Source organism: Athene noctua, chromosome 23, assembly GCF_965140245.1.
Source record: "Athene noctua chromosome 23, bAthNoc1.hap1.1, whole genome shotgun sequence".
Taxonomy (NCBI): Eukaryota; Metazoa; Chordata; class Aves; order Strigiformes; family Strigidae; genus Athene; species Athene noctua.
This window is the reverse complement of record NC_134059.1, coordinates 8,731,335-8,759,322: the sequence shown is the minus strand read 5'-3', so window position 1 is coordinate 8,759,322 and position 27,988 is coordinate 8,731,335. Positions and strand designations below refer to the sequence as shown.

Genomic DNA, 27,988 nt, shown 5'->3' with positions numbered 1-27,988 from the left:
CCCCGGCCGCGAACTACCGCTCCCAGCGGGCGCCGCGCGGCGCCTGCGCAGAGGCCGCCGGGCGCTCGGGCCATTTAAATGTGTGTGAGGGAGACGGCGAAATGGCTGCGCAGGTCGCTGCGGTGCGCGCCGTGTCCCGGGGCCCGGAGGAGCCGCCCCCGCTCCCCTCGGCGGACCGGCCCGGCCGGCCTCGCGGCGGCGGGCGGCGGCGGCGGGGCCCTCCCGGCGAGGCGGCGGGCGGCGGCAAGCGGGCCCGGCTGAGCCAGCAGCTGCTGGCGGGGCCCGGCCCGGCGGAGCCGCTGCCCCCGGCCGCCCTGCCCGGCCTGCCCGCCGCCGGGCTCTTCACCTTCTCGCCGCTGAGCCTGCCGCCGCCCGCCGCGCTCGAGGAGCGCCGCCACCACCACCACCGGCACCGCCCCGCCGCCGGCCCCGAGCCCGGCCGCCCGGCCGCCGGGCAGCCGCAGAAGGCGAGGCGGGGCAGCCCCGCGGACGGGGCGGCCGGGCGGCCCAGCAAGCGAGGTGAGGAGCGGGGCGGGAGGGTGGCGGGGCCGAGCGGCCGCCGCCCGCGCAGCCGGGCCGGTGCCGATCGCCCCGGAGCCCGCCCGCCACGTCCCGCGGCGGCGGCCTCGCTCGCCGCCCGCCTCGGCCGGGCTCGGGCTCGGCCTCTCCCGGTCGAAGGCGGGAGCCGAGGGAAACGCTCGGAGCCCCCGGGCTGTGCCCGCGGGGGTGCGCGGGGCAGCGTGAGCCGGCCCCGGCCGCCGTTCCCTGCCGTGCGGGGCGCGACGCTGCTCCCGCGCTGGGGCTGAGCGCGGAGCCCGGGGCTGCGGCGGGGGGCGCCGAGCCGCAGCCCCCCGGCGAGCAGCGGGGGCTCCGGGGCTGCTGCCCGTACTCCGGGGCTGCTCTTCAGACTCGCTCTCCTGGCAGGTTCCACACGCGAGTGCTTTGGTAGTAAAGCTTCTTCCTACTGTGCTTGCGTTAATACGTGCTCAGCTGAGAAGCTGCTGTTTTCTTTGGGGCTTTTTGTTGTCGTTTTTTTAATAAGTGCCCCGGGTTTTCTCTGATAGGAAGACCAAAACGCCTCTGGGTTTTGGGGGTGCGTGAGGGTGTCTTTTACTTTTTTTAACAGTACAGAATGACAGTTTGGTTCTGCACTCGAATCTGTGATAGTAAAAAGCCTCTTGGTGAGCGCAACGTAGATAAAAAGCAATTACAGAAGCTGCTGTAATAAAGATACTGTGTTGTGAATGATGCTTCAGAAGCGTATGTGAAGGTGTTGTGCCAAAGAAACTACAGATGCACGTACTTAGAGAAGTTAGGTATAGAGTGTAGACTCTGGGTAGTACTGTTCTAAGAATGGGGAAAACTCTCACGGGGAGAGACTTTCCACTAGTGCTTAATGCTTCTAAACCACTGTGTTTGAGTAGTGACTGTAAAAGCTACTGGATTGTACATGTCAAAGTTTAGCTTGATAAATGTTGATAAAACTACAGAAGTAGTAGATCTGTGTAGACTGGGAGCATCACTGTGTGTCAGTTCTAACCCAGTAATCGAATGTGAGGCCTTTTAATGAAAGCCGAAACGCTTAAACTCACCATCTGAATCCCAGATTTTCAGAGGAAAGCTGTTTGCTACCCGGAGGTCTGAAGCTCCTCAGAACTTGTCCCAGACTGCACATGTAGTGGGTTTTGGATGGGGCTGTGTTTCTTTTCCTGTCTTTCACTATCAGTTTTTAATTCTATAATTAAACTGCCTATTTCTTTGACTGTATTATTCCTGTCTTTGGCCACAGGTGACAGTGAACATCTCCAGTCATTTTGCTGTTTAGTAGTGGCATGGGGGTGTTCAGTTATGTGATGTCTGATAGTTTCAGACTCACAGAGTGATTGGCACTGTTCTTACTCTGCCCCTCAGTGGGAGCCCATGGTTCCATGACCTGGCTATAGCTTTCTCTGTGTTTGAGGTACTGGAGGCTTTCCATTTATTTAAAGGAATAATTAAAACTGTTATTTCCTTCAAGATTGTCAGGCATTACTGTAACGTCACTGTCGAGCCTCACTTAATACAGAGGTTGCTCTCACTGTGTAGAGGGACTCTGCTGTGTTCAGAGGGTGCAGACGTGGCCAGGATAGCTTTTATCCCAAACATAGACCAGTGTTCACTGGAAGTTCCAAAACATAAAGGGTGTTGGGTGGATGTCTGCTGTTGGGGAATGTCTTCAAACAGGAAGAGACTCTGAATTAAAACTAGTGCGTATCTGAGGTTTTAAGACTATATCTAAAATTAGAAATGCTTACAACAAGATACCTCTAACCATCAAAAATTAACTTGGAAAGATCTACGGGAAAGTATTCCCAACAGCTCGGCAGCGGTCTGGAATTCTTGTTTCGTTTCAGCTTGGAATCTCTGGTCCCCCCAGAACAAAGATCTTCTGTCTGATTAGTGTGTTCACTTCAGTTAGTAAAGCAGTATCTGCACTTGAGAGCCTAGTGATTGAGTCAGCTTATGCACGAGTAACTTCCGAGACTTCCAGAAAAGCTTATTCAAAGAACTGCTTCAGTTGGCTTACCAAAACAAGCGATACCACCTTTCTTTTCCTGGTTTCCCTAGCTGTAATACAAAAATAAGGGCATTTGCTGTTTGTAAAGGCGAACAGCAGTCCTGTGAAAACTCGTATTTCAGGTCCTAAGACAATGGTATGAAGTTACTATTAAGCAATCGACTCTTTCTTTGCTTCGTGAGTAATTCTGTTCGTTACACCGGGCTGTTATGAAGGTCAGCCATCTTTAGTAAAGAGCTCCAACACCAAACTAGTAACGACGACACAGTTAAATGCTGTGGGTAGACCAGGTAACTTGAAGCTGCATGTATTTATCATTACGCCTTTTCCAGTAAATCAGTGTAACGTGTTTTTAACTTCAAGTACTGCGAGAGAATGAAGAGCGAATACAAATTTGGTAACTTTGCAGATAAAAAAAGGAAGAAAGTTCCCTGTGCTGTGGGAAACTGAAAAACTAGCTGTTGCATCTTCCAGTCAGGTGTTGCCTTCAGCAGCAGATTTTGCTGATCCCCGCAGCTACCCTGGGAATACGGCTCTCAGAGGGGTCTGTGCGTTGTTGGCATGAAATAGTTCTTTGATTCAGGCAGATTAAAATCTTGGCAATTGGATTTTTTTAACAGCTGGACCATCAAGATTTCGGGTTACCATTGTCACTTGCTAAATATTATTTGAATTAGATTTTATTCTTAAAAGATGAGCAATTAAACTCTTACATTTTGCCTAACAGAACTACTTCTTTACATTTTCTCTCTTAGCCTTTAGCCTTTTATGGGTTGATTGACCTTTAAAAAAAAATAAAACAACCAAACAGCCTCCTTTTAATTTCTAGCTCAGAATTCATGAAGTTAAGACTAGCAAAATATAGTTGAAGATGTGGATGTGGTGATTCAGATGTTTATTACGAAAGATAAGCAGTTTTTTGGCTGGAAACCAAACTACTCTGAGTATTTTTACCTTTAAATGTCACTAATGCTTGTACCTATTCAGCTGCACTCTGTTTTGCTCCTGCATTGTGTATCCAAAATCAGGGAAGTGTTCTGTAATCAAAGTCTTAATGTTTAAATCTTACACAGACTTGTTTATCCTCTTCCCCTGCATGGCTCTGCCTTAAATGTCAGAAGTTATTAATGTACTTAATTATAAATGTCCTGAAATGTGGACTCCTTTTAAAGATATTGTAATAAATATTAAAAATTGAAATGCTTCTGAAATGTTAAGCTTGAGTTTTGGAAAATTTCTTTAATTCAAGGATTTCTTTGCATAACAACTGGATGTGCTGCATTTTTTGTTGTATAAGTCACGGGAGTCAAAGGTCAAGGTGTTACTATAGGTCAGTCTTCTGGGAACAGATAGCTTTAGCACATGAGAGGCCTTGATTCTTCTCGGGTGAATATGCTGCAACTGTAGAACTCTGATCTCCTCTTTATTGTTGCTGCAGAAACTCCAGATGAAAATGGCAAAACCCAGCGAGCTGACAGTCTTATTATGAAGAAGATAAAGAAAAAAAAGAAAAAGAAACACCGGGAAGATGTGAGGGGAAAACGCCTGAAGATGTACAACAAAGAAGTGCAGACGGTGTGTGCTGGGCTCACTCGCATTGACAAAGAGACTCTGTCTCAAGGACAGTGCGATAACTTGGAGATGAACAAGGAATCCTTCAGGTATCTAAAGGATGAGCAGCTCTGCAGACTGAATTTGGGCATGCAGGAGTATCGAATACCCCAGGGAGTACAAACACCGTTTGTGACGCACCAGGAGCACTCTGTTCGCAGCAACTTCTTGAAAACTGGCACTAAATTTAGTAACTTCATTCATGAAGAACATCAGTCCAATGGCGGTGCTCTGGTCCTTCACGCTTACATGGACGAACTCTCATTTTTGTCTCCAGTGGAGATGGAGAGATTTGCAGAAGAGTTTCTTGCGTTGTCATTCAGTGAAAATGATAAAAATGCAGCTTACTATGCTTTAGCCATAGTCCACGGAGCAGCTGCTTACTTACCAGACTTCCTGGATTACTTTGCTTTTAACTTTCCTAACACTCCAGTGAAAATGGAAATTTTGGGCAAGAAGGACATTGAAACAACAACGATTTCAAACTTTCACTCTCAGGTAAGAACTGTTTAAAGGCATAAAAGTTGCACAACACCTCGGTTTGATTAATCTCGTTAATCCAGAGCAGGGGTGGCCTAAAGCAGGTGAGGCTCAGTGTGATTTCCTAGGCAGATGAAGGAGGGTGATGTTGGGACTGCTGCTGCCGGGCTGGTCATTCCTGACTCTGCTTAAAGCTTCTCGTGCCTGCTGGTAGTTGGTGGGTCACGTTTCGGACGCTGCTGTGACCTGCAGGGAGATCTGCACTGGCCTTCGTGCAGACTTTCAGCTGATCTTCTAAACTTGGGAGAACACTGACATTGCTCAAAACAACAGACTGGTCTGTATTAGGAGTTGTATAGACAGCGGATGCTAACACTGCTGCTTCCATTCAGTACCTCTGTTTTGGGTTTTTTGCAATGACACTACTTTCCAGGTTTCAAGTATGTCATTCACAACAAATCAGCTTTTTTAACATCTTAATTCTATCAGTAGCTGATGCTGGGTGTTAAAACTTTCCAGCATTAGAAGATTGGTTAGAATATCTTTTTGATTGCCTTTGAAAAAGCCTTTCATTTAATACGTTACCTTGATTTCACAGTAGGCTTAAACTATCTTAGATTCACAAAATGTATTTCCATGTAACTTAAATGGATGCAGCAGTAATTAAGCTAATTTCACAATTCCCATATGACAACCCCTTGCGTTTGGCTCTTGTGATCAAGCTTAGCAGTATCTGTGAACATACAGCGACGTGACAGTTCAGTTTGTTTTGATGGAATAAAAACTCTTCCTGCTTAGTCTAGTCTGAGAACAGATTCAAGCTGCCGATTATTTTCAAAATTTTTATTCAAGACCTTAATGACTTTTACTGCTTCACCTGTTGGAAGGAAAAACCTGAAACTCGATAGTGGAGTGCCCTTCAGTACTGTTGAGACAGACCTCCTTTAACAACAGGTTTTGAAATGGGGATGTTTGTGCAGGGGCTGTCTGGTTCTTCAGAGTTTGCCAGATGCTTCTGAGCAAGATTTGCGTTGGAAAAGCAGTTACTGCTCTACAGGAAGCTGCTGCGTGGTCACTTGTGGAGCCTGTTAATGCTTTCCAGCATTTACTGTAGACACCATTAAATGAGTAATTCTGACACTTAGCTTATGAGTTTGTTTAACAATGAATAGCTGCTGCAGCACTTACTTTAAACCAGCTTCTATTTCTTGGTTTAAGTAATTCTTTGTGCTGACAGAGCTGCACCGGGGTGCACAGTCTGAGCATGGAGAACGTGTCTGCGCGGCGCACGCCTGCGCTTCGCGGGTGGGAAACTGCCACAGGCTGGGCTGGGACCTCTCTGTTGGTGACTTAGCTTGTTCTCTGGCATCACGGTTACATCCTAACTAACTTGGAGTACGTGTGGTGGCCCCCTAAAATGGCTAAACAGTGCCAACGGGGTATTTCACAATGACACTTTTTCTTGGTGAATGTCTTGGCCTTGTGAGCAGGAATAGCTTCTACTATAAATACACGTGAGGAATGTATGGCAATAAAGAAGAGGCTTCGCTGGGTTATAGTCCCTGCTGGTATTCTGATTAATTCTATTTTAAGTACTGTCTGAACTTGATTAAGATGGAGTCATGACATAAGGTTCAGTTGGTCTGAAACACCTCTAAACCCAGCTTCAGCATGACCTGGTTAATCCTCTCTAGCTGGAGGATGTTGGTGCAGTTCACACGCTGAGCAAAGGTGAAGTGCAGTTGTCACGACTCTTAAAACAGCTAACGTGGGACTCGTCAGAGAATGTAGATGGTGGTAAGGCGTCTAGTTTAAGGATGCATTTAAATCAATGGTGGATTCAGCTATGGTAGCTGCATGCTGCTAAACCTCGAGTTTTGCAAGCTGGGTTATCTTTAAGTAGAGAAGGGTGAAATGCCTGGCTTAAGGGAGCACGGGGAGGTGAGCCTGGCTTGTTCACTGCTGTTCCCTGGCAGCGCTTCTGGGGAGCAAACAGGTTGGCTAAGCCTTACTTTTGGACCTTCCTGTGTGATAAACTGAGCAATACAAAAGCACTTTATAGTTCAGCCTTTGCAGATTGAGCAAGTTACAGTATTGTTGTGTGTAATGCTGATATTAAGTCACCTCTGTAGGCACAAATGTTTGCTGTACTGGACCAGACTGTGGCAGGGGGATGTCAGCGTTAGCTACTCTCGAGTCCTGGAGACTTGGTGTCAAGAAACCAAAATTTGATCTCTAAACTGCAAGTTAACGGAAGGTTACTGCGACCTTTGGCTTGTACAATGTTCAGCTGGTTTGTGCACCTCTTCAGACAAACTGAATTTTAGTAGGAAGTGTTTCCATTTCAAAATAAGGACTTTAATCTGCAAGAGTTCATAAAAATCTAGTGATAAGTAACTCTCTTGCGAAGTGAATTCCTTTCTGAGGGCAGTGAGGACAATGTAAACAACGTTTATAACAAAACACTCCCGTGTGTGTTTGTAGTATAACTGTCTGGTCTCTGTTTATTAAAATAATTGAGTTTCAGTGTTCTCTGGATGATTTTTCTTTTGCTTGCATTGGCTCTGGGTCATTTTGTAATGGTGTAGTGCTAAAGCCAAGCTTTAGTTTGGAGCTATTCACTTGGACTAAGAGCTTTCAAGATGCAAATCACTGAGCAGTAATTTATTCACGTAAGGCTGTACCTCGGTTTGAAAGTTGTCAGCAGTGCAGCCGGCATGAACTCTTACTTCCCCTACCAGTTGTTTCAGTACAACTGCTTCTCGGTCTACTCAGTGAGTTGGAATATAGCTAGATTTGAAAAGCCACTTCTGCTTTCTTTCCAAGAAGCAACTATCAACCGCCTGCTCTGTTCTGTGTGGTCCGAGGAGCAGTGAGTGTCACTGGGGGTCTGGGAACAGGCCGGGGAGGACTTGGGGGAAGCAGGTTTTCCTAAACCGCTGTTGCTTCTGGGCAGGGGGTGGGAGAAGCAGCCAACAGGTGATGATGGTTTTTCTAATCCCGTGACACACTGTCAGAAAATGTTACTCTATTCCTGACAGCTTTGGTTAATGAACCATGTCACAGTTTCGTTTTCTGCCCCATCTTAAGTTTTCTTACTCCTAGAAAAGTCTCTTATTCTGGAAGGGCAAGTTTGTTTTTTTGGTTTTGGGTTTTTTTAGCAGAAACTATCAAAGTATGAAATGGAGAAATTGTGCATCTGTACTGCAGACTTTATTTGGTTTATCACTTAAGCCATATAAATAATGGCTGATGGTCTTGCTGAAAGGTTTTAGTCAAACACAAGACCCTTGCTGTGGGGGCAGGTCACGCTGCCCTCCCTCCCTCCTCCTGGTGTAAGCAGTAAACCTTCCTGTGTTCTTGCTTCCTTCCTTGTAGCAGAGCGTTTGCATGGTTGGTTTTATAGCTGACCTGACGTACTAAAAACCGACACTACTGACTGATTCTTCATGCTTTTCTTGAAGCTAGAGAGAAACTTCTGAAACTTAACCTCATTTGTCTCAAGCTTGTGCCTCATCCGTCAGCCCTGCTCTTACACTGCTTGTTTAACCCTTTGTGAGCCGGGGCCTCACCGACCTCAGTAACACACAGATACCAGGTCTGTAACTTCTAGGGAAACACTGATGCTCTCTGCTTCTGTTCTCACTCAAGTGTGTGAGACACTGATCGACACTTCATTCGTGTCTCTGAACACCAAGAGCTAATTTTAAAGATGCCTGTAACTTCCCTGTTAGCGTGATGCTGTCTGGAGTGGGGAGGTGTAGGGCAGCAGTAGCTGTCTGGCCTTTTGAAAGGGCACAGGGCTCCGAGTGTCCCTTTCCAGCAGGGAAGGTGGCGTGTGATCCGACCCGTGGGCAGGGGCAGGTAGCATGCCCATGCCCTGCTGATGTTTTTAAAGCAGCGTCGTGAGCAAATTACAGCAACGAAGGTGCTGTGGTAACAAGTTATTAACTTGACAGCCACGTAAACCGGAACGACTCGGGTTAAGTTTCTAAACAAGAATTGAACTTTTAACAAAAATAAGAAACTTTGAGAAAGGTCCTAGTGGATGCAGCAAAGTGACTTCAAGTGTTTCCTAGTCTCATCTCTCTTCCCTGAAAAGAAGGGTTCGTGAAGATGGCTGTGAAACTAATATCACTGTTAAGAGTGCATCTGGAGCACTCGGCACGTGAAAGGGCCAAGGCGTTTGCAAGAAGGTGCAGCAAGCAGGTTACCTGGCCTTCCTTTACAGCTGGGTGGTTTCGTGTCTGTCCCGTGAGTAAGATCCCTGCTCTTTAGGTGGTCATGAACGTGCTTGTTATTAGACCCAAGGTCTTGGCATGCTCCATGTTCTTGAGGCCACTAACCTAACCAGTGGTATTGGTATCTGTGCTGCTCTGCAGGAATTAAGGATGAGACAGAAACTATATGTGAGGGGATTTTTTGCATCATATTAAACTAGTAGACTGCTTCCCCTTGTGATTGAGGTGCTTGATGTGTACTGCAACCTGCTGGGGACTGCCATGAGCTGGTACAGATTTTCAGTGTGAACATGTTCTGGTTTTGATTCTCAAGTGTATATATTTAAGTTCTATTAAAAACTAGCAAAACACTGATATCCAGAATTTCCTGAAAGTATTTCTAGTGTCTGCTTTATAGCTCTTGAATTCTTTTCTATTTTTTCATTTCATTCCAGTGTGTTAAAATAATATTATAGCTTCTAGTTTTTCATTCCCTTTGAAAACATTACAAGGAAGAACTGCGTATGGTATTATAATTCATTTTAACTTGTGACAAACACCTGTGAAGTACTGGTGACTCTCCCCAGGCGGTTTCAGTAGAACAAATCTTGTCTGGAATTAGTCTGTCTGTGCTTACGTTAATGGTACCAGGCAACTGAACTGGCTTAAGGACCGGAGCCCTTCAGTCCTCAGTTCTCCCACGGGTGCACACAGCGAGGCTGGTGCCACAGGTTCCCAGTACTACTGCTCTCCATTGCTTCCCAGCTTGCTGGTGACACCGTAGCACTTCACTGGGGTTAGATGTGAACTTTTACCAGTCATGTTCTAATAGGATTTGGAGACTTTCTCTTAGGGCAACAGCCAGAGAGAATTAACAGCCCCCGAGACTAGTGCCTGGCTCACAAAACCCGTGTGGTCAAAGCCAGGAAGGTGCTCTGTGCTTGCTGGGCTGCTGCTGGTCTCCATGGACGTGGAGGCAGCGTGCTTGAGCGGCGCTGCGAGGGTCTGGGGGGGCTTGGGGGTGAACCTCTGCCTGTGCAGGTGGAGGCCGTGCGGTGCAGTACTTGGCTTAGCGCTGAGGAATAAAGCTGTATGTGAAGTCCTCTTCAGCTCCTGCTTAGCTGACGAACATGTAAGTGTGTGCAATCACTGCAGCACTGCCAACTGCATATATACAAAGATAAAAAAAGGAGGACTCTGGAAATAGGAGTGAGCTAAACTCCTAAATTAAGGAGCTAAATATCTAGGGTTGCTGCTAGAGGATAAAATTGCAGCAGTAACTGTAACTCCTGCTTTATTAGCCTCTCCTAATACACCTCTAACAACTTCATGGAGCAGTTAAAAAACTACGTCTGGTTTGTTGGCTAAACTGCAAAACTTAAAACTAGAAAACATAAAACTAAGCTGCTTCATAGGTGTATCTATAAATGGAGCTATAGAAGGTATCACACTTTCTGAACATGACTATAAAAGTGCAGATTTACCCGTGAGCCTCTGCCCTTTGTACCTGTCCCACTGAGCCGTGGAGGCTGGCTGGCGTTTTTCACCACTGGAACCACTTGAGGAATGTGGAGGGCTGCTGAGGAGTGAGGGAAGGCTGGGGCTCGGGCACAGCGGGGTGTACAAACCAGACGAATGATGGCAGAATGTCTGATCTGCTGAGACTGAAATGCTGCTGCACCTACGTCCAACCTACTCTGTGGCCATATGGCACGTTATAGCTGCAGTCCATAGGGCGAGGCTGGAGTCTTGCCAGTGGTTCTCCTCCAGGAACGGGAAATTGGCAGGAAAAGTTTCCAGATGACCTGGGAAAGTGGGACAGACTGTGCTACAGCAAAAAGCTGTAAGTGAGATTAAAGTGTTTCAGGCCACAGCCGTGACAGCAGGTTATATTGCAAATGGTAATCCTAAAATGGTTGTACATGAGCACTGGAGTTCTAGCTAGACCTCTCATTTCCTCGAGTTTTGTCCATATAGCAATATTATCAGAACCACCCCAGGCTTTCCCCACGGTCGTAGGGTCCTGCAGGACGTGACTGAACTGAGGAGCGCCTGTATCCCTGTAGCCTGCACTTTGAGATGTGGAAGCAACCGTCGGCTGCACAGATCAGTAGGGTTTAAGTTTGCTGGTGAAGGACTGAGTCACAGTAAAACTTTGTGTGATGGAATTTTCAAGTCAGCCTGGAAGTGTTGAATTGTTCCTGAATGAGTCAAATACTAACTTGCTGTTATTCAGACTCCAGAAGTATTTCCTGCCAGTAATACAGAGGGGAGTTCTTTTCTTTCGGGATGCCCTGTGGCATCTGTGCTTATTTCCAAAGGCATTGCTAATGAAATGGCTGGAGATGAGCCCAAGATTCATCTCAGCTGTGCTCTAGCGCATTACATTAATCAATTTTAATCTCTTGTGCCAGAACTAAAGCTGTGGTGGTACTGTCTCTCCCTTTCTGGCCACCCAGGTCAATCGAACGTACTGCTGTGGAACCTACAGAGCAGGACCCATGCGGCAGATCAGTCTTGTTGGAGCAGTGGATGAAGAAGTTGGGGACTACTTCCCAGAATTTCTAGATATGCTAGAAGAATCTCCGTTTCTCAGAGTAAGCAGTAACTTGTGATGTTTCGCTTAGAGAACTATAGATATTTAAACAGTTCCAAAGTTTTATGTGTTTCCAACTAATTATCAACCATAAAGTCTTTTCTCTATTGCTGTGCTGACCTTTTGGGCTGCTGAGGTACATTCTTCACTGTGTCCAAGTGAAAGGTAGCGAATCAGGTAGCTACAGTTGTGTGAATAATTAAGAAGTTAAGAACAGTTTATCATATATGTGCACTACATATAATCTATTTCCGTAAGAGCCGAGTTTGATAGTTGGCTTGGAATGTATTTTATCTCTCAGACTTTAGTTACTGTGCAATTCTTTTGGCAGCAAATTTGAACCAGTTTTACCAAAGGCATCACTTAATTTTTCTATCTCACCCAGTGTTTTGTGTTATGTGTGTTTTGTGGGTTGTTTTGTTTTTGCTTTCTTTTAGATGACTTTGCCCTGGGGTACTCTTTCTAGTCTCAGACTTCAGTGCAGGTCACAAAGTGACGATGGTCCCATAATGTGGGTGAGACCAGGAGAGCAGATGATCCCGACAGCTGATATGCCAAAATCGCCATTCAAACGGCGCCGGTAACGTTTCCTTTTCCTTTCTGCGTTAGAGGTAAACGCGGCAGTCGTGCCCGTGTTGGATTTGGGAGCAAAGCTGAAGCACGTTATGTGTAACTAGTCCTTCAGAAGGCTGACTCACAGATTTAAGTTTCACTTTCACTTCTGTTTCAAACTGGCTTGGTGGACAAGAAAATACTTAATTTATGATGGTTATTTTATTTCACCATGTTTACAGGAGTATGTCCTAGGTCAGTGCTTTCTTAAGATTGAAACCTCTTCCACTGTCCTTCAGGAGACTTGTTTTATTAATCTGATTTCTGTGGAAAGAACGCGGTTGGTGGTGGGGGCAGGTGAAATGCTCTAAACCAGCAGAGATCCTCACACTGTTCATGTCACATTCTAGTGTTAGCGCTAAAACACTTCTAATACTTTCTGCTTTCTCAGGAAATACTGTGGTATACATAGGCACTTGCTGTCTTTCTCAGAAAAAGTGTGTTGTAGAACCAATTTTAGGAGATAAAGAATTGGAATCACCTTTTAATTGTAATTTCAAGCAGATTTTTTGGATATACTACCAAATAACTAAACTTCAGCATCTACTAAAATAGCTGTCTTTTATATAACATTAAATTCCTGGAAGAATTCTTTCAGCACAAGTGAACAAAAAATTTTTTTTGGTGATTGGATTTGTTTTATAAAGGTTGATCTCTGACCTGGATTGTACTTTGCTGTATTTGTTTCAATCTTTTGTTGAATAAATACCTAGGAAAAAAAATCAGAGGGAAGTGCTTTGGTCTTTGATTCGAAGCCTGTAGCACACAACGTTTTAAGGTTATTTGAATACAAGTATTTATTTTTTAGTGGTCTGAAACACTTTTTTAGTACATCTTTTTATCGTGTTGTAGGTCAATGAACGAAATAAAGAATCTCCAGTACCTACCTCGAACCAGCGAGCCCCGCGAGGTTCTGTTTGAAGACAGAACAAGAGCTCACGCTGACCACGTGGGCCAGGGGTTTGACTGGCAGAGTACGGCTGCTGTAGGTGTCCTGAAGGCTGTGCAGTTTGGGGAGTGGTGAGTGCCGCAGAAATGCCACTGTGCTGGGAGGGGGGGCGTAATTCTGAATGTTTTCTCTTCAAAAAAGAAAATTCATAGGTTCAGAGTGGTTTGGGTTGGGAGGGACCTTAAAGCCCATCCAGTGCTGCCCCCCTGCTCTGGGCAGGGCCACCTTCCACCAGCCCAGGTTGCCCAAAGCCCCGTCCAAGGGGGCTCGAGCCTGCCCGGGTCCCTTTGGCTGGATCCTTCCCTCAGCGTGTCCCCGCGCACACAGCTCGGCGTCGGGGGGACCGTGCTGAGGGGGCCTCGATGTCCCCAACAGCGATGTTAAACAGCGCCAGCCCAGCCCCGACCCCTGTAAAATCTGTGAATTATCCCCCTTTTCAAAGACAGATGTGTACTGAGAAGCAAGAGGCTTTGTGCAGGGTAAGGTTGAAGTGGGTCGTTGGTTCAATCGCACTTTCTGCTAGAGAGAGCTGTCGTTCTCTGTAACTGAAGTTCTTTAACAATTCCTGAAATTCTCATCTTTTTCTAGGAGTGACCAGCCTCGTATAACCAAAGATGTGGTTTGTTTTCATGCTGAAGATTTCACTGATGTTGTGCAGAGACTCCAGCTGGACCTGCATGAACCTCCAGTGTCACAGGTATCGGCCCCTCCCGAGGGACGGCTCGTTCTTAGCGTTGTGGGGGCAGCTCCGAGAGCTTCCCCGCCCCTGTGCATCCTCGGTGCTCCCCAGGTCACAGCTCTTGGGCGATTTCCCTGCTCAGAGTTCAGAATAGAGCAGTTGAGTTGGGAGGGACCGATGCCCATCATCTTGTCCTTCCCACCAGACTGGGGTTTGTGCTCTCAGTCATGACCTGTGCTATAGGGACAATCAGAAGTGGATTAAGAAGTCGTATGTGCCCGTTTGTGCTTTTTCTAATACACTGACACTGTCTTAGGATGTGGAGGCTTCTAAACTCAGCCCCGTCAGCCAAAACAGTGCAGCCTCGTGTGGACCCTGCTGTTTTCAGTGATAACTGCAGAGTGCTCTCAGCTGTTCATTGTCCTCTCCTAAGATGTGTGCATTAGAGAAGTTAATTTAAGTAGTCCAATTCTCTTTTTTAAATTTGAATTTTTACCCGTTAAACAGAAACATTCTCATTTAGACATGAAGTACGTTGAAAATAGATGGATACTGAAATGTTTAAACAGAGTACACCACTAACTCTCCCATCTTTCCTTCTCTCAGTGTGTTCAATGGGTGGATGAAGCCAAACTAAACCAAATGAGACGGGAAGGCATTCGCTATGCTAGAATTCAGTTGTGTGACAATGACATCTACTTCATCCCTAGAAATGTCATTCATCAGTTCAAAACAGTGTCAGCAGTCTGCAGCTTAGCCTGGCACATAAGACTTAAACAGTATCACCCTGTGGGGGAGACTTCTCCAAATGCAGAAAGCAATTCAAGCTTGAACAGTAGTGTTCCTGGAAAGACAGAGTCAGAAGGCGAACCCCCGTGTGTGAGTGTAAAAATAGAGCCTGAAGAACCAGGTATAGAAATGCAGCTTACGACAGGGGTGCTCCCCTCCTCTGTTTCTTCAATATCAGGACTTGTGCAACCAGATCAGGTGGCCCAGCCCCTTCCAGGTTTTAAAACAGAGTCTGATCAGCAACACAATCCGCAGGATCATGCAGGCTCTTCTGTGTGATATGTATATAATCAAACATTTTTTTAACAACTTTTTAAAATTTTGATGTGAAGTTATAGTTTTATAACTGGCTTATGTTTTATTGGAGAAATCTTGCCTATAATTCTATAAAGAAAGGTGACATTCCAAAATGTCAAGCATATCTTTTTTACACAGATTATGCAAAATTCAAGTTGTATTTTAACCCCTTAGTACAACCTGTAACAGTGGTCTACCACTTCTTTCTGTTTAAGTAAAGAGATATTGAGTATCTCCTCAAAGTCAGAATGAAATTCCTCCAGGAGCATAAAATGATTGAACTACATCAGTCAGTGTTATTTCCCTACTTTTTGCTTTATCTCTAATCTTCACCAGAAAGCGATGCTTTTGTAGAAGACTTGCAAAGTGACTTTCCCATCGCATTTTATTTGCTTAAAAAAAAAAAAAAAAAGCACAGCACTTTTGATGATTTGTGAAATTTTTGGTATGTCTGTTCTTGACACGTTGGTTTATATACAAGTTGGGTTTATATACAAGTTACAGAAACTGATCTCTATTTCTTACAGTTCCTACAAAGGTGATCTGTAAAATTAACTGAAGTGTCTGATCCTGTTGAAATGCAATGACTTACTGACCTAACACTTTCATAGCACTGCTTATGTTGTTTGGTGTGAGGGTTTTGCTTCCAAAATATGTTTTCCCTGAACATGATAAGTACTAGTGTCAAAATTAGAGAACCTATTGGTAGTCTTGTGGAGGAAACTGCTACCTTTGAGCACTTTAAGGCTTTAAAATACTAACCAACTTGGCAGCTTGTTTTGATCAGGTCGTAAGGTGCCCGACGGAGCCACACTTCCCCTTGTACTGATGCACTTGGTAGGGCAGCACGGGCTTGGCAACTGGCGCCCACAGCGAGGCCGTCCCCGCCCTGGGGAGTTCTGTGTTCTGTTTCACAAGAAAAAGTGTTACGGCATTGGACTGCTTTTTCCACGTGTAGCTTCTGGGTGCCCAGGTACTGTGGAAAAATCAGTGGCACGTGCTACACGTGTGGAGTGTCGGCTATCAACAGTTTTTAAAGAATAATTTCAGTATTTCTGGATGTTAACGTGTAATCTGTATTCGACTTTCACTCACCCCACTTATTACTGCCCTTTCCAGTCATCAAAAGGAAAAGTCCTGTCCCCTTCTCCCTCTCCCTTCCCCCTCCCCACATTTAGAGTACAAGTTGGGTTTTGGTGCAACTTAAGCTGTCTCCAGATAACTTTATTTGTTCTAATCCTCACTGGGGTAGGAAAGATTTGAAACACTATGTTAGACTAGACAAAAGCAAAGATGCTGTGTTAGTTCTGGATGCATCTTTTTAATATCAATTATTACTCTTCTCTTTATAAGGGTCTCTAAAATATGTTACTCTATTATAAATCTTACTTTGTGCAATATTGTTTGTGTAGGCTTTTATATACATATTAGCACCTCAGTGTAGAGGTCACTATTTTAAACTGATAGAAAAATAATCCTCAGAAGATACTGCAGTGATTAGTTAGAACCTGTATTACTCCTTATGTGTATGTATGTATTGTCTTCGGTACAAAAATGAGGACTAGGAAATATTTCAATTTAAAACTAATTTACAGATTGAAGTGGTAGTGACTTGTTTAGTAATCTGTGTAAATAAGGTGTTAGAATGGAAAGCTTTTATGATGAAAAGTAATGTGATTCATGCAGGGGTGTAATTTAATCTTAGCAGAAATTCTAGATGACCCAGACTGGTTCAGAAATGAGCCGTCTGTTCTCTGGTGGGTTTTTTCCACTTCTTATGTTGAGAGGAATTTCATAGCTTTAAGGGTTGTGCAAAGTAAAATTCCTCACAGGCAATAGCGGTTTCAGTTCATCCTTCACATTCAAAGATCGTATTACCCGAGGGTGTTCTTTCCTTTTTACGAAGTCTGCTAGTCTTCCAAGTGCCCATTTCACTTCTCACATGTGCTATTCTTTGGTCGTGTCAGTAGAGGTACATCAGTGAGGTGCCGTTCTGTGACAGCCGGCACCGCGTGCAGTCACTCGGGAATTGACACCTCTGCAGATGCTACAGGGAGTCTGCAAACACAACTGCAAAGGCAGAACAGATCGAGAGCCCCCCTACACCAGTGTGTCTGTTCTGGAGTGGAAGTTGGAATGGAGCGAGGAGGGAATCTGTTTGGAAGTCCTCTGTAAATTCTAATAGCGTGTGTTCGGGTGGGTAGAGGAAGAAGGCCGGAGTGGCTCGTGTTGCTTTCAAAACTGTAGCTGTAGTGAAATCCATGACTACAGCCTGAAATACCCGGAAAATGCTCTGACTTATCTCTTTGGGTGGAGGGACATGACCGTTAGTATCATGTTCTCTTTATGTTCCATTCAGTTACTAAATATCTAATGTCAGATTTAAATACAGAAACGTATCTTCAAATGACTTGAATGTTGCTGGTGTGCTGCTCGAGCGTGCTTGGAAGATTGAGGGAGAGAGGAGCAAACTTCATAAAAATCGATTGCCTAGATGTCAGCTTTGATGCGCTTTAACCCGAATGGCATGCTGCTTTCAAACTCCACCTCGGCTCGGGAGGTGAAGCACGAGAGGGATTGTTGCTGGTGAATCTGATGGCTGTCCTGTCTAGCTGTTGTTTCGAGATCGCTTCAATTGCACTGAAGAGAACAGAGCAGAATTAGGACAATGCCTCGATGTCAGAGATGCAAATGTTTTCCAGAACCAGACATGTAGAACACTGACTATAAGCTGTACCTGATCAGAAATGAAGTAACAAGTTCAAGCCTCTTAGTATTTGCTGGGCAGAACAAATCTCTGGGTAGGTCCAGGTAAATACTCCTGGATATCTCTCATGTTAGATAGCTGGCTGTTTGAATTTCTCTTGAGATTTCGTAAAACAGCCTACATGATGAGATAATCAAACGGTGGCAAATGTCATGGGTTGTTCTAGTAGTTCCCAGTGTACCCAGGTAGATCCCGAACGGTTCCTGTGCCGGTCGGTTACCGCAGATCCTCAGCTCTCCATCTGTGGGGCTCTGCCCTGTGACACGTGTCAGTTGAGTAGAAAATCCTCCTGCTTTACGCTGGAGACAGGCGCCGGGTGACCGAGCGCTCCGTCTGTAAAAGCGAGCAGCTTCGAGATACAGGCTCAGGCTTCTGTTTTAAATAAAAGTGCTGTTGGCTACAAATGTCACTTGGGATAAAGGTGAGCAGCTCGGCTGTGCTAGAAGTGGGCGAGCAAAATGCAGTTTAAAGGTAAAATCAGCTCCAGCTTCCTCTCTCCTTTAGACACGCTGCGAGCCATTTTGTGCAGGTACTTGACACGTTCTCTTCCAGGCAGGAGGGACACTCAGCGAAGTGTTCTCAGGGGATTTATAACCAAGGCTTCTCCCAGGTACACAGGGGAAGGGCTCTCAGCTGTGCTCTCTCTGTTTTCCCGCGCGTTACGCTTTAGTTCCCCTGCACGAGGCTGGTTGTCGGAGCTTCTCCCACAGGCGTGAGCTCAAGTCCTTAATCTGGCGTGGCCTGCGGCTTCCAGGTCGGCATCATCCGAGTAATAAACTCCGGAATTGTAGTTTCCGAGAAGCGCGAGGGTTGGCAGCTCTGTACTCGCTTAAGGGGTGCGAGAAGAGGGGGAGGCCCCTCTCCCCCCGCAGCCCCCCATCCTGCTGGCGCTGCCCAGCGCGGGCGGCCTCGGGGCGACGGCCCAGGCGGGGCCCGAGGGGGTGTCTGTGGGGCACTCAGAGTGTTTAGAGAAATACGCTTCCGATTTCTTTGTACAACATGTAAAGAGACTTCTGTATTGCTGTTTTTTGTGATTTAATTTGATTTTGATTGGCAGCTACGATTTTTTTTTTCTGTGGTTTTAATTTATCTAAGGTCTCTGCCTACAGAGGACATGTACAATTGCCTGGAAGACTGTTTGCTTTGTGCGGCCTTAGTATATTTATTGACATTAGCAAGTGTTTCAAAGAGGTTTTCCGACGAGTAGTGCGGCGGCGGCGGCGCCTCTGTGTGAATACTCTAACGCATTTCTGTCAGTAGCTGACTGTACACGAGTGTCAAACTGTTAAGCTATTTCTTTGTAAAATAGTCCAGCGGAATGCATAGAATTTTTTTCCTGTAAAGTATTTTTTTAATAAACAAAGTCTGATTTTGTCCTTTACCTGCCTGGCTGCTTATTTCCGCTCTAGAGCCGCGGCCGGGGCGGGGCCGCGCTCGGCGCTCGGCTGGTGCTGCCTGGGCGGGGCGGGCGCGCGCAGGCGCGGGCAGTCGAGCGCCGGGCGCGCGGCGGTCTCCAGGGTAACAGCGGCCCGGGCCGGTGGCGGGGCCGGGGCCGGTGGCGGGGCAGGGCCGGGCCGGGCCGCCCGCAGCTCGCCCGGGCCGCCCGCGGCTCCCCGCGCCCCGCCGCGCCCCATGGCCTCTCGCGACAGGGATGCCATTTCCTGGTACCAGAAGAAGGTGAGTGGGGCGCGGCGCGGGCCGGCGCGGGCCCGGCCGTGCCCTCAGCCTCCTCTCCTTCCAGATCGGGGCCTACGACCAGCAGATATGGGAGAAATCCATCGAGCAGACCGAGATGAAGGTAACGGCGGCGGCCGCCGCTCCCGCCGCCCCCGCGGCCCGGGCTCGGCTCCCCTCGCCGCTGACGGGCCTTTGTTTTCGGCTTCGTAGGGCTTCAAAACCAAGGCGAAGAAGAAGGGGCACATCCAGCCTGACCTGATCGACGTGGATCTGATCAGAGGTGAGGGGCCGGCAGGGAGGCGCTGGGGCCGCGCTGCGCGGGGACGGGGGGGCAGCCGCTCCCCGACGAGCCGCAGCCGCTCGGGTTTCGGCAGCCGCGGAGCGTCGCTGAGCCCCGGAGCCCGGCGGGGCGGGGCGGGGGGTGCCCGCGCTCGGCGGCGTCGGTGCGAGGGCAGCGCTGGAAACCTGCCCGCAGAGGCAGGAGGAGTCGGGGCCGGCCCAGCGGGAGCGGTGCCAAGTGCCTGGGGAGCGCGGAGCTGGGCGGGCCGGGCCGGCGCCGAGATAAGCCGGGGGGTGACGGCTGGATGCGCCCGTGAGAGTGCTGTGGGTTGGACACGGGCCCGGAGCTGGGCCCTGTCACCCCCCGCAGCTGCGGCGTCGCGGCAGGGTTTGGCCTCGGCCGTGAGTAAGGGAATTCTCATAATTCACAGTTGATGTCTCGTTTGTTTTTCCTTTAATTCTAAGGCTCTACATTTGCCAAAGCCAAGCCCGAAATACCCTGGACATCGCTCACTCGGAAAGGAATTGTGAGAGTTGTGTTTTTTCCATTATTCAGCCAGTGGTGGATACAGGTCACTTCCCAGCGTATTTTTATGTGGCTCCTGGTCCTCTACGTTATGCAAGGTGAGAGGTGGCAGCGCTCTGTGGCACAATCCTTTTTCTGCAAGGACTGGGACATCATTTTGTAGCCCGTGATCCAAAGCCTAAGGGTCCCGTCTGAAACCCGCTTAATGTGGGTTTCGAGATGTGTGGCACTAGCGTTTGCAGGAGCTGTAAAGCACAGTAAAAGTAAATAGTTCAGACAGAAGAACTGGGCCGTGCTGCTGTTAACTTTTGCATTTGATTCCGCTTTCTCCTTTGCAGTCATAGCAGTTGTGTTGTATTTTGTGGTGCCTGTTGTGAACGCGAGTGAAGTCATGGGACCGATGTGCCTTATGCTGCTGATGGGAACCGTCCACTGTCAGATAGTGTCCACCCAGGTCAGCCGCCCCTCGGGGAGCAACGGGCTCGGCCGGCGCAGGAGGTGAGCGGGGGCGGGTTCGCTGCTCGGCCTCAGAGCGCGGTGGTGCCTGCTGGTAGAAGTTAACGGGTAAATGCCTTCTCTTTTATTTTTATGTAAATATGTTATTTAACCTTAAAGATGAAAATGAGTGTTTTCTGACTTGCTTGTAATCTTCTCATAACCAAGACCAATGCTGCAGATCTACCGGGTCTGGTCAGATAGGTCTGGTTTAGCTCTCCGCTGGGCCCTTCCCGGTTTGACACGGCCGCTTTTTGTGGCGGGGCGGGGAAGGGACGGACAGTTGTGCACAGAAAGGCTTCTCCAAGGTTTTTCAGACCCAGCTGGTGTCCTGCTGCAGGGGTGGCGGGGGTGTTGGGGTCGGGGAGACGGTGGCTGGGGGGGTTGGTTTGTGCGTCGTTACACCCGTTTCACTGTGTTAACTGTTGGGTGCCCAACTCCGTTGGAGCACTGTGATAGGATGGGCTTGAGCACAGGATGGTGGATGTGGGTAGAGGTTCGCCTCCATCAGATTCCCACAGCAGAGATTTGGTCCAGATTTTGTCTGTTTGAATCCTTTACTGGGGATACACTGATGTCCTGTGGGTGTATGCACAGTTTCTGTTAATCCAAATAAAATTTGGAAATAAGCATTCTGTCTGCATGACTTAAGAAAAATTGCATCTAAAAAGCTGTTCAAATCTGATTCAGATCTTTTAAGAAAAGCCTAATAGTAGCTTGCTAAGCAAATTTAATTCTCCTTTTTTTAAAAATCAGGAAGTTACGCAAATCTGTGGGTGTCGATGGGAACAGTTGGTCTCCTGACAAAAACAGTAAAGAAGAGCAGTCTGAATCTGCATCCATTCTTAACAATTTATTTAGTATGCTTTTCCAAAGGAGGTATGTGATCTTCCCTGGGTTTGTTGCATTTGTACTGACACTGTGAGCAATTTGATATCTGGAAGATGAAGACAGAATGTGTAACTGTCGCTGGCGTCCCCGGAGTCTGCTCCTTAGTTTCTATTGGACTCAAAGCACCGTGGGCACTGTGGCAGGCTGACTGCTCACGAGTGTTCAGCGTGTCCTTAGGAGGAGGCCGTGCTCTGGCTCTCACTGTGGCTGCAACTGAGCCTTCGGTGAGTTGCGGAACGTGATGGAGCCCATTTTCATTGATCAGATGAGTGACCTCTCTGGAATGTGTACACTCAGGGTCTGTCACTGTTTCACCTGATTCCCAGAAGCAGTTGTGCCTTCTAGTTTAAGTTGCTTGGATAGTCATCCCACTTTACCACTTTTTTTTCTAAAAGTAACTCGAGGAAAAGGAGGATAGATTTTGGGATAATGTGTCATTGTTGTCTTCTGTTTCCTCAGGTGAGTTTCTTGATGAGTTTTCAACTGACAGATCCTTTCTGGGCATGAGGGCTTTTTGTCTTCTGAATTGTTTACTTACGTTTTTCAAAATAGTAGTGAGAAAAAATTTTCCTCTGGGTCTAGAAGTTTTAAGGTACTATTAGAGTTACAAACGAGCCGTCCAGTGCGAGTGGAGCCCTTCAGCAGAAGCAGGACACCAAGAGCCTGTCAGCAAGAGAGAGCTGTGTGTCCCCGCAGGGGTATTGCTTAATGTTGTACCTGTGTGGCAAGTGAGAGAGACCATGATGTTCCCCTCAAAGAGTTTTTCCCTGACGGAAAAGCATTTAATTGTATTTTCTCTTACAGGATTAGAAGAGTAAAGTTGGTAGCTGAGAAAGGGACCGAGACAGAAAATGGCGTGAGTGCCGTGAATAACGGCGTGAGACACCGACACGGCAGATCCGAACACAGGCTGTTGCACTTCAAAGAGAAAAACAAACTTTCCGATGGGGAAAAGAGCCATCAGGTACTGGCAGGAAAGATCCCTCTGAAGTTGCGAATTTCAGCGTGTTCTGTATGTGCCCAGGAGTTTGTTGGTTTGATCTAATAGAAGATTCTCCCTCCTGCTGGCCCTTGCTTGCATGTGGGAAACCCAACCACCCTTTTCACTCCTCGGCCGAGCTGCGGGGCCGTCGGAGCGGTCGGGGGCGTCGGGCGCAGCTGGCCCCGGGGAGCAGCTCTCGTACCAAAGTGCTTTTTCATTTGTGGAGACTTCAGGTCACAGGATGTTCAGTTAAGGAAGACTGCTGATAAGGATTAAAAATAAATAATCTAGCGATTTTCAACAGCAGTTCTGTAAAACGATTTGCCTTGCAAACAGCTCCCTGCAATATCCCCGCGCGGCAGGCGGGGAACTGAAGACTGAAACATCCCCGGGGGAGAGGGAAGGACGGAGCTGGAGCATCGTGGCCTCCGTTGAAGGCAAACGTGAAGCTTTGTGCAGTTACTTTAGCGGCTCCCCTGGGCCGGGAAGGTGTTAACTCCCAGAGGAAGAGCTTCCCCTGGAGTCCCCAGCTCCTCTGTAGGCGTCTGGGGAGGGGCAGAGCGGGGTGCAGGGGGTCACCTCACCGTTTTGTGTTCTTGCCTGCCCGCCACCAGCTGGTGGGTAACTGCTGGGCTGGGTTTAAGGTCTCTGGTAGGACCCAGCCGAGAGCTGCCGCCGCCTCCTCCCGCCCTCGCCCCAGCCCCGGCTCCCCCCACCCAACATTCCCTCCCGTGGCGTCTGTGGCAGGGGGGTGGCGAGGTGACGTTGGCGATGTCCTTGGAGCCAAGCTGGACTCTTTCTGCATTTTGTGGGAGACCTGGCGCGGGACGAGTCTCACCCTCCCGCTGCCGCAGGGCGACGGCGCCCACAGGGGCGTCTCGGAGGAGCTGTCGAGCGAGGAGGAGGCCGAAGCGACGGCACAGAGGGTCTTGTTACGCCAGAGCCTGGAAGGGGCTTCCAGTGACAACAGCTACGAAGAGAAGAAGAAGAGGCCTCTTGTTTCTCTGAACCAGGCTGTCTCGCAGGTACTCGCCCTCGGTTTATGCCACTTTCCACCACAGCTTTTGCTGCGGACATTGAGCTGGTTTTCCTTCGGTTTCGGCAGGTCAAGCAAGTCCTGAAAGGTGCCAGAGACTCCGACAGCGTCGTGGAATCTGAACTGGAATCCACGTTGTACGGTCAGGTACGGTCACGAGCGGCAGGGATGGAGCTTGGGGGGCCTGGCAGGGACACCCCCCCCGCAGGGCAGGTGTGAGGTGTGGCCCCCTCCCTGCAGCTTCCTAACCTTTGTTCACAACTGTGCAAATCCTACTTTGTTTTGCAAAACCAAACCAAACACAGAGTCGCTCTCCTGGCGCTGTAGGTGGTCTAAGCTGCCTCTGACTGCGCGTTCGGATTGCTGCAGTTGCTCTGGTGGTTTGGGAGGCAGCACTGTATTGAGCTTCTACGCCAATGAATTTTGATCTTAAAATGAAAAATAAACCTATTTTGTGATATATACTCATTCACTTCATTACTTTATCCTCCCCTCTGCCACTCCCCATCTGAAAATAAAATAGAAATAAAATTTATGAGTATCGGATTATAAAAATCTAAAAATGAGTACAAAATATAAATCTTAGATTATGCAGAAGCCAAAGAACTTTTGTATTAGAATGAATAAGTCAACTTTTATTTTGCCAAGTTGGGACTGGGGGTGGGACCCGGCGCTGTGAGTGGGTTCCTGTGCCCGAGGCAGCGCTGCCGGGGGGTTGGGGGGCTGGGAGCTGCCCCGTGCCCGTCGCTGGGGGAAGGGGCCTCTGCGCGGGGCCGCGCTGGCGGAGTTTTGCTCTTCCCAGGACTCGAGGTCCTGCCTGAGCGTGGGGTCCCGGAGCTGCAGCGTCACCCGGAGGGACTCGGAGAGCACCCGCCACGACTCGGAGACCGAGGACATGCTCTGGGACGATCTGCTCCACGGGCCCGAGTGCCGCTCGTCCTGCACCAGCGACAGCGAGGACACGGCCGTGAGGGGCGGCCGGCGGGACCTGAAGGAGGACGTTTTCCAGCAGGTTGGTTCCTTTGTATCCGGCAGCTGAGAACGCTGTGAGAGCCCCCCGGCCCCCGCCCCGGCCTCTCTCCACGTGTCGGGGGTCTCCTTTCCCCCATCAGCTCCCTCCTCCCCGCCCCTATCGCCTGGGCCACGGCTGATCCAAACCAAAGTCAAATTTGGAATCCCCCTCTTGATCTAAATACTTTCTAGGGAAAAGGGTCATTTAATAGCGGGACAGAAATAGATTATACAGCTTTTGCATTCTTTTCTCTTTTACAGAACCATTTGTTTTGGCTGCAGAATACAAGTCCAGCATCTGCAAAAGTGAGTGCCCTGATCTGGGAAGGGAACGACTGTAAGAAGGTCGACATGTCTGTGCTGGAGATCAGCGGGATCATCATGAGCAGGGTAAGAGGGCTCGAGGCACCGCAGCCTCGCTCGGGAAACAGCCCCCAGACACCTGGGAGTAGTTACACATGCAAATACGAACTGCAAGGACAGTCGTCCCAAATGTTTTTCCTTAAAAACTGCATAAACCAGACTTGAGGAGGTCCTGCTGAAGACCAGCTGCTGGTTATTGCTGGCTGTGTCTCCGCAGTGTGCTGAAGGTGGTGGTTTTACTGTTCATGGACTGGCTGTTGTTGGTTTTGGGCTGAAATGGGTGGAATTGTTTCAGGCTGTGTCCTCTGAAGGGAAGGGGAGCTGAGGGCTGGACTGAGCTAACCCTGCCACGCCAGCTCGCCTTTTCCTTGTTACCAAACCCAGGTAATCACCCTGGTTTTGTTCCCGCTCACCAGGTTAATGCCTACCAGCAAGGAGCGGGCTATCAGATGCTGGGAAACATCATCACCCTTGGATTAGCGTTCCTGCCCTTCCTCTACAGGCTCTTCCGCACAGACCACCTGGAGCAGCTCTGCTCCCTCTCCCTCATGGAGCTTTTGCACATCTTTTGTGGAGCACCTGCGAGTGCCCCCGTCGTGGTTTTGTCCACGATCAACTTCCTTGAAAGACTTTGCCTCACCTGGATGTTTTTCTTCATGATGTGTGTTGCAGAGAGAACATACAAACAGGTGGGTTCGGGCGTCCTGTGGCCCTTCCCTGCAGCAGGCCGGGTGCTCTGGGGGTGCTGCCGGGGCTCCCCTGCACCCCTCACAACCTCCCGACACCCTCGGGTGCTGCTGCAGCCGCGGTTCCACCTCCGCTGTCCCCTCTGGGCCAAGCACCGTCCCTGGGCCGCCACTGATCCAGCCCAAGCGCTCTCGCCTCTTTTAGACCAGTCCATGTTTGTGTGTTTTGGTTTTTATCGCGCAGAGGTTTTTGTTTGCCAAGCTTTTCAGCCACATCACATCTGCTCGGAAAGCCAGGAAATACGAAATCCCTCACTTTAGACTCAAGAAGGTTGAAAACATCAAGATCTGGTTGTCCCTTCGTTCCTACCTGAAGGTGAGCTCCCACGGGGGCTGTGACGACCGCAGCGGGTGTGACCGGTGCCTGTGGGTGACTGCCCCGCCCTGCTCACTGTGGGCTGGTTACACCCCTTCGTGGGGAGCCCCCCCGTGCCCTCAGACCTGACTCTTTGTTTCTGCAGCGCCGAGGCCCCCAGCGCTCCGTGGACGTTGTCGTATCGTCCATCTTTTTACTGGCTCTTTCAATTGCTTTTATATGCTGCGCCCAGGTGAGTCTCACTTTGTTTTTTTAAAAAAGTAGGGGGGGGCCCTGAACTACTGAAGGCTTTTCTTTTGCCAACCTACAAAGTGCTGGAGCTGCAGCGGCTCAGGGAGGCGTTTGCAGTTCTCAGGAGCTTTGTGCTGCTCGGGGGGGCTGAGGGCGACGCTCCCCCCCGCCCACCTCGCTTGTGACCGACGCTGCCGCTTTTCTGCTTCCCATGCAGGTTCTTAAGGGTCACAAAACATTTCTGAATGCAGCTTACAACTGGGAGTTCCTGATCTGGGAGGCAGCCCTGCTGCTCTTCTTACTACGTCTGGCATCTTTGGGCTCCGAAACCAACAAGAAATACAGTAACATTTCAATCCTGCTTACGGAGCAGGTACCGCCATTTCGCTCCTTCTCCCTTGGCTTTGGCGCTTGTTTGGATGTAACTGTTGCATTTCAAACCAGCTTAAAAAATACCTGAATCAAATTTTTAGATTTAGAAATCAACCCTTGTGCTGGACGGGAAACAGTAAAACACTGGTGAGGGACAAGCTGTTAAACATCTGGACAGATTCAGACTCTAAAACTCTAGATCCTGTGTGTCTGGGCTAACGCGCGTTAGCCGTGTCAGTCAGAAATGTGTAGGGCCCAGTGCTGGAATATTAACGCCTGGTCTGTAACGTCCCTGTCACAGATAAACCTGTACCTAAAGATGGAGAAGAAGCCAAACAAGAAGGAACAGCTGTCGCTAGTGAACAACGTTCTGAAACTCTCCACAAAGCTGCTGAAGGTGAGCTGGGACCGGGCAGGGTCAGTTCTCCCCATGGGGGTTTTTTCTGTGCTGCTGCAGCCACGGCCTAAGCTCAAACGCCACCAGGGTGGTGTGGTTAATTAATTTCTGCCGCAAACGTTTGCTGAGCCGCAGCTCACTGCGATTTAGATGAGAGCGAGGGGAGCTGAGCACCAGCCCGGCTCAAGTCCTGTTTCCTCCGGCAGCTGCCGGGACAAGAGGGAGCGGAGTCCCCGGCTCCAGGGACGGCTCTGGGCAGAAGCTGCTGCTCTGGGCTCAGCCGTTGGTCAGGGAACGTCCCTGGGCTGGGCAGAGCCGGGGCTGCCAGCCCACGCCTCGGGGCGACCAACGCTGACGGGTTTGGCTTCCCCCGGCTGCAGGAACTGGATACCCCGTTCCGGCTCTACGGGCTGACCATGAACCCCCTGATCTACAACATAACCCGTGTGGTTATCCTCTCCGCCGTCTCGGGCGTTATAAGCGATCTCCTGGGATTCAACATCCGAGTAAGTGCAACAACTCCCCCCCAACCCGCCAGCAGCCGCCGCCTCAGGGGCACTTCGGCCCCGGCACCAGCTCCCTCCCCTGGGTGGGAAGGTCGTGGGTTTGAACCGGGCTCCTCCGACCCCGTAACTGGGAGGATGAATCCCCATCGCCCTGAGCCAGGCTCGGGGAGGAAGGACAGGCCTGGCCTAAATTCCAGCCCCGTTGAGGCCTGCGGTGATCCGGGATCTCTTTTCAGTTATGGAAAATCAAACCCTGAACTGAGCGTCGGCCCCGGCCCTCCCCGCCAGGGCAGAGATCACCGCTGGCCCGGGCAGAACGCGGAGCCGCTCTCCAGCTACGGAAATCTGGAATGACGATTTTTTAAACAGATGCTCGGTGTGTATCTGCTCTTGCTCTGCCTCACTGTTGTACAACGTCCAGAATAAACTGGTCTAAGGGCCTGCACGCAGCAAACCCAGGCACCAGTAGGGGGCACTGGGAAGAGCAGGAGGGGGGCACTGGGAGTCGGGGTCCCGCTGGAGCTTTGTGAAGGCGCTGAAGGGCGTTTGTTCCCCTCGGAGCTGCACCTGTTGCCTCTTGGCCCTGAGGGGCACAGGAGGGTT

The 27,988-nt window shown here is 49.0% G+C and overlaps 2 protein-coding genes across 3 annotated transcripts; both read left to right on the top strand.

Annotated features, from left to right (window-relative positions):
- The first annotated feature begins 73 nt into the window (after nt 1-73).
- RSBN1 (round spermatid basic protein 1) lies at nt 74-18,932 on the top strand. The gene is made up of 7 exons (XM_074925473.1): nt 74-519; nt 3,996-4,666; nt 11,328-11,465; nt 11,902-12,044; nt 12,929-13,096; nt 13,614-13,722; nt 14,311-18,932. The coding sequence occupies exons 1-7, from the start codon at nt 102-104 to the stop codon at nt 14,770-14,772; spliced, it is 2,109 nt and encodes a 702-aa protein (XP_074781574.1). The 5' UTR covers nt 74-101; the 3' UTR covers nt 14,773-18,932.
- A 174-nt stretch (nt 18,933-19,106) lies between these two features.
- PHTF1 (putative homeodomain transcription factor 1) lies at nt 19,107-27,763 on the top strand. 2 transcript variants are annotated; one of them, XM_074925294.1, is made up of 18 exons: nt 19,107-19,234; nt 19,299-19,355; nt 19,445-19,514; nt 19,979-20,137; nt 20,378-20,537; nt 21,291-21,413; nt 22,230-22,389; nt 23,262-23,432; nt 23,513-23,590; nt 24,246-24,455; nt 24,716-24,844; nt 25,234-25,506; nt 25,748-25,879; nt 26,025-26,111; nt 26,328-26,483; nt 26,784-26,879; nt 27,260-27,385; nt 27,622-27,763. In XM_074925294.1, exons 1-18 carry the CDS (start codon nt 19,190-19,192, stop codon nt 27,640-27,642), a joined length of 2,253 nt encoding a protein of 750 aa, XP_074781395.1. In that variant the 5' UTR covers nt 19,107-19,189; the 3' UTR covers nt 27,643-27,763. The 2 variants fall into 2 exon arrangements, with proteins under 2 accessions (XP_074781395.1, XP_074781396.1); XM_074925295.1 differs by lacking the exon at nt 21,291-21,413.
- The last annotated feature ends 225 nt before the right edge of the window (nt 27,764-27,988 follow it).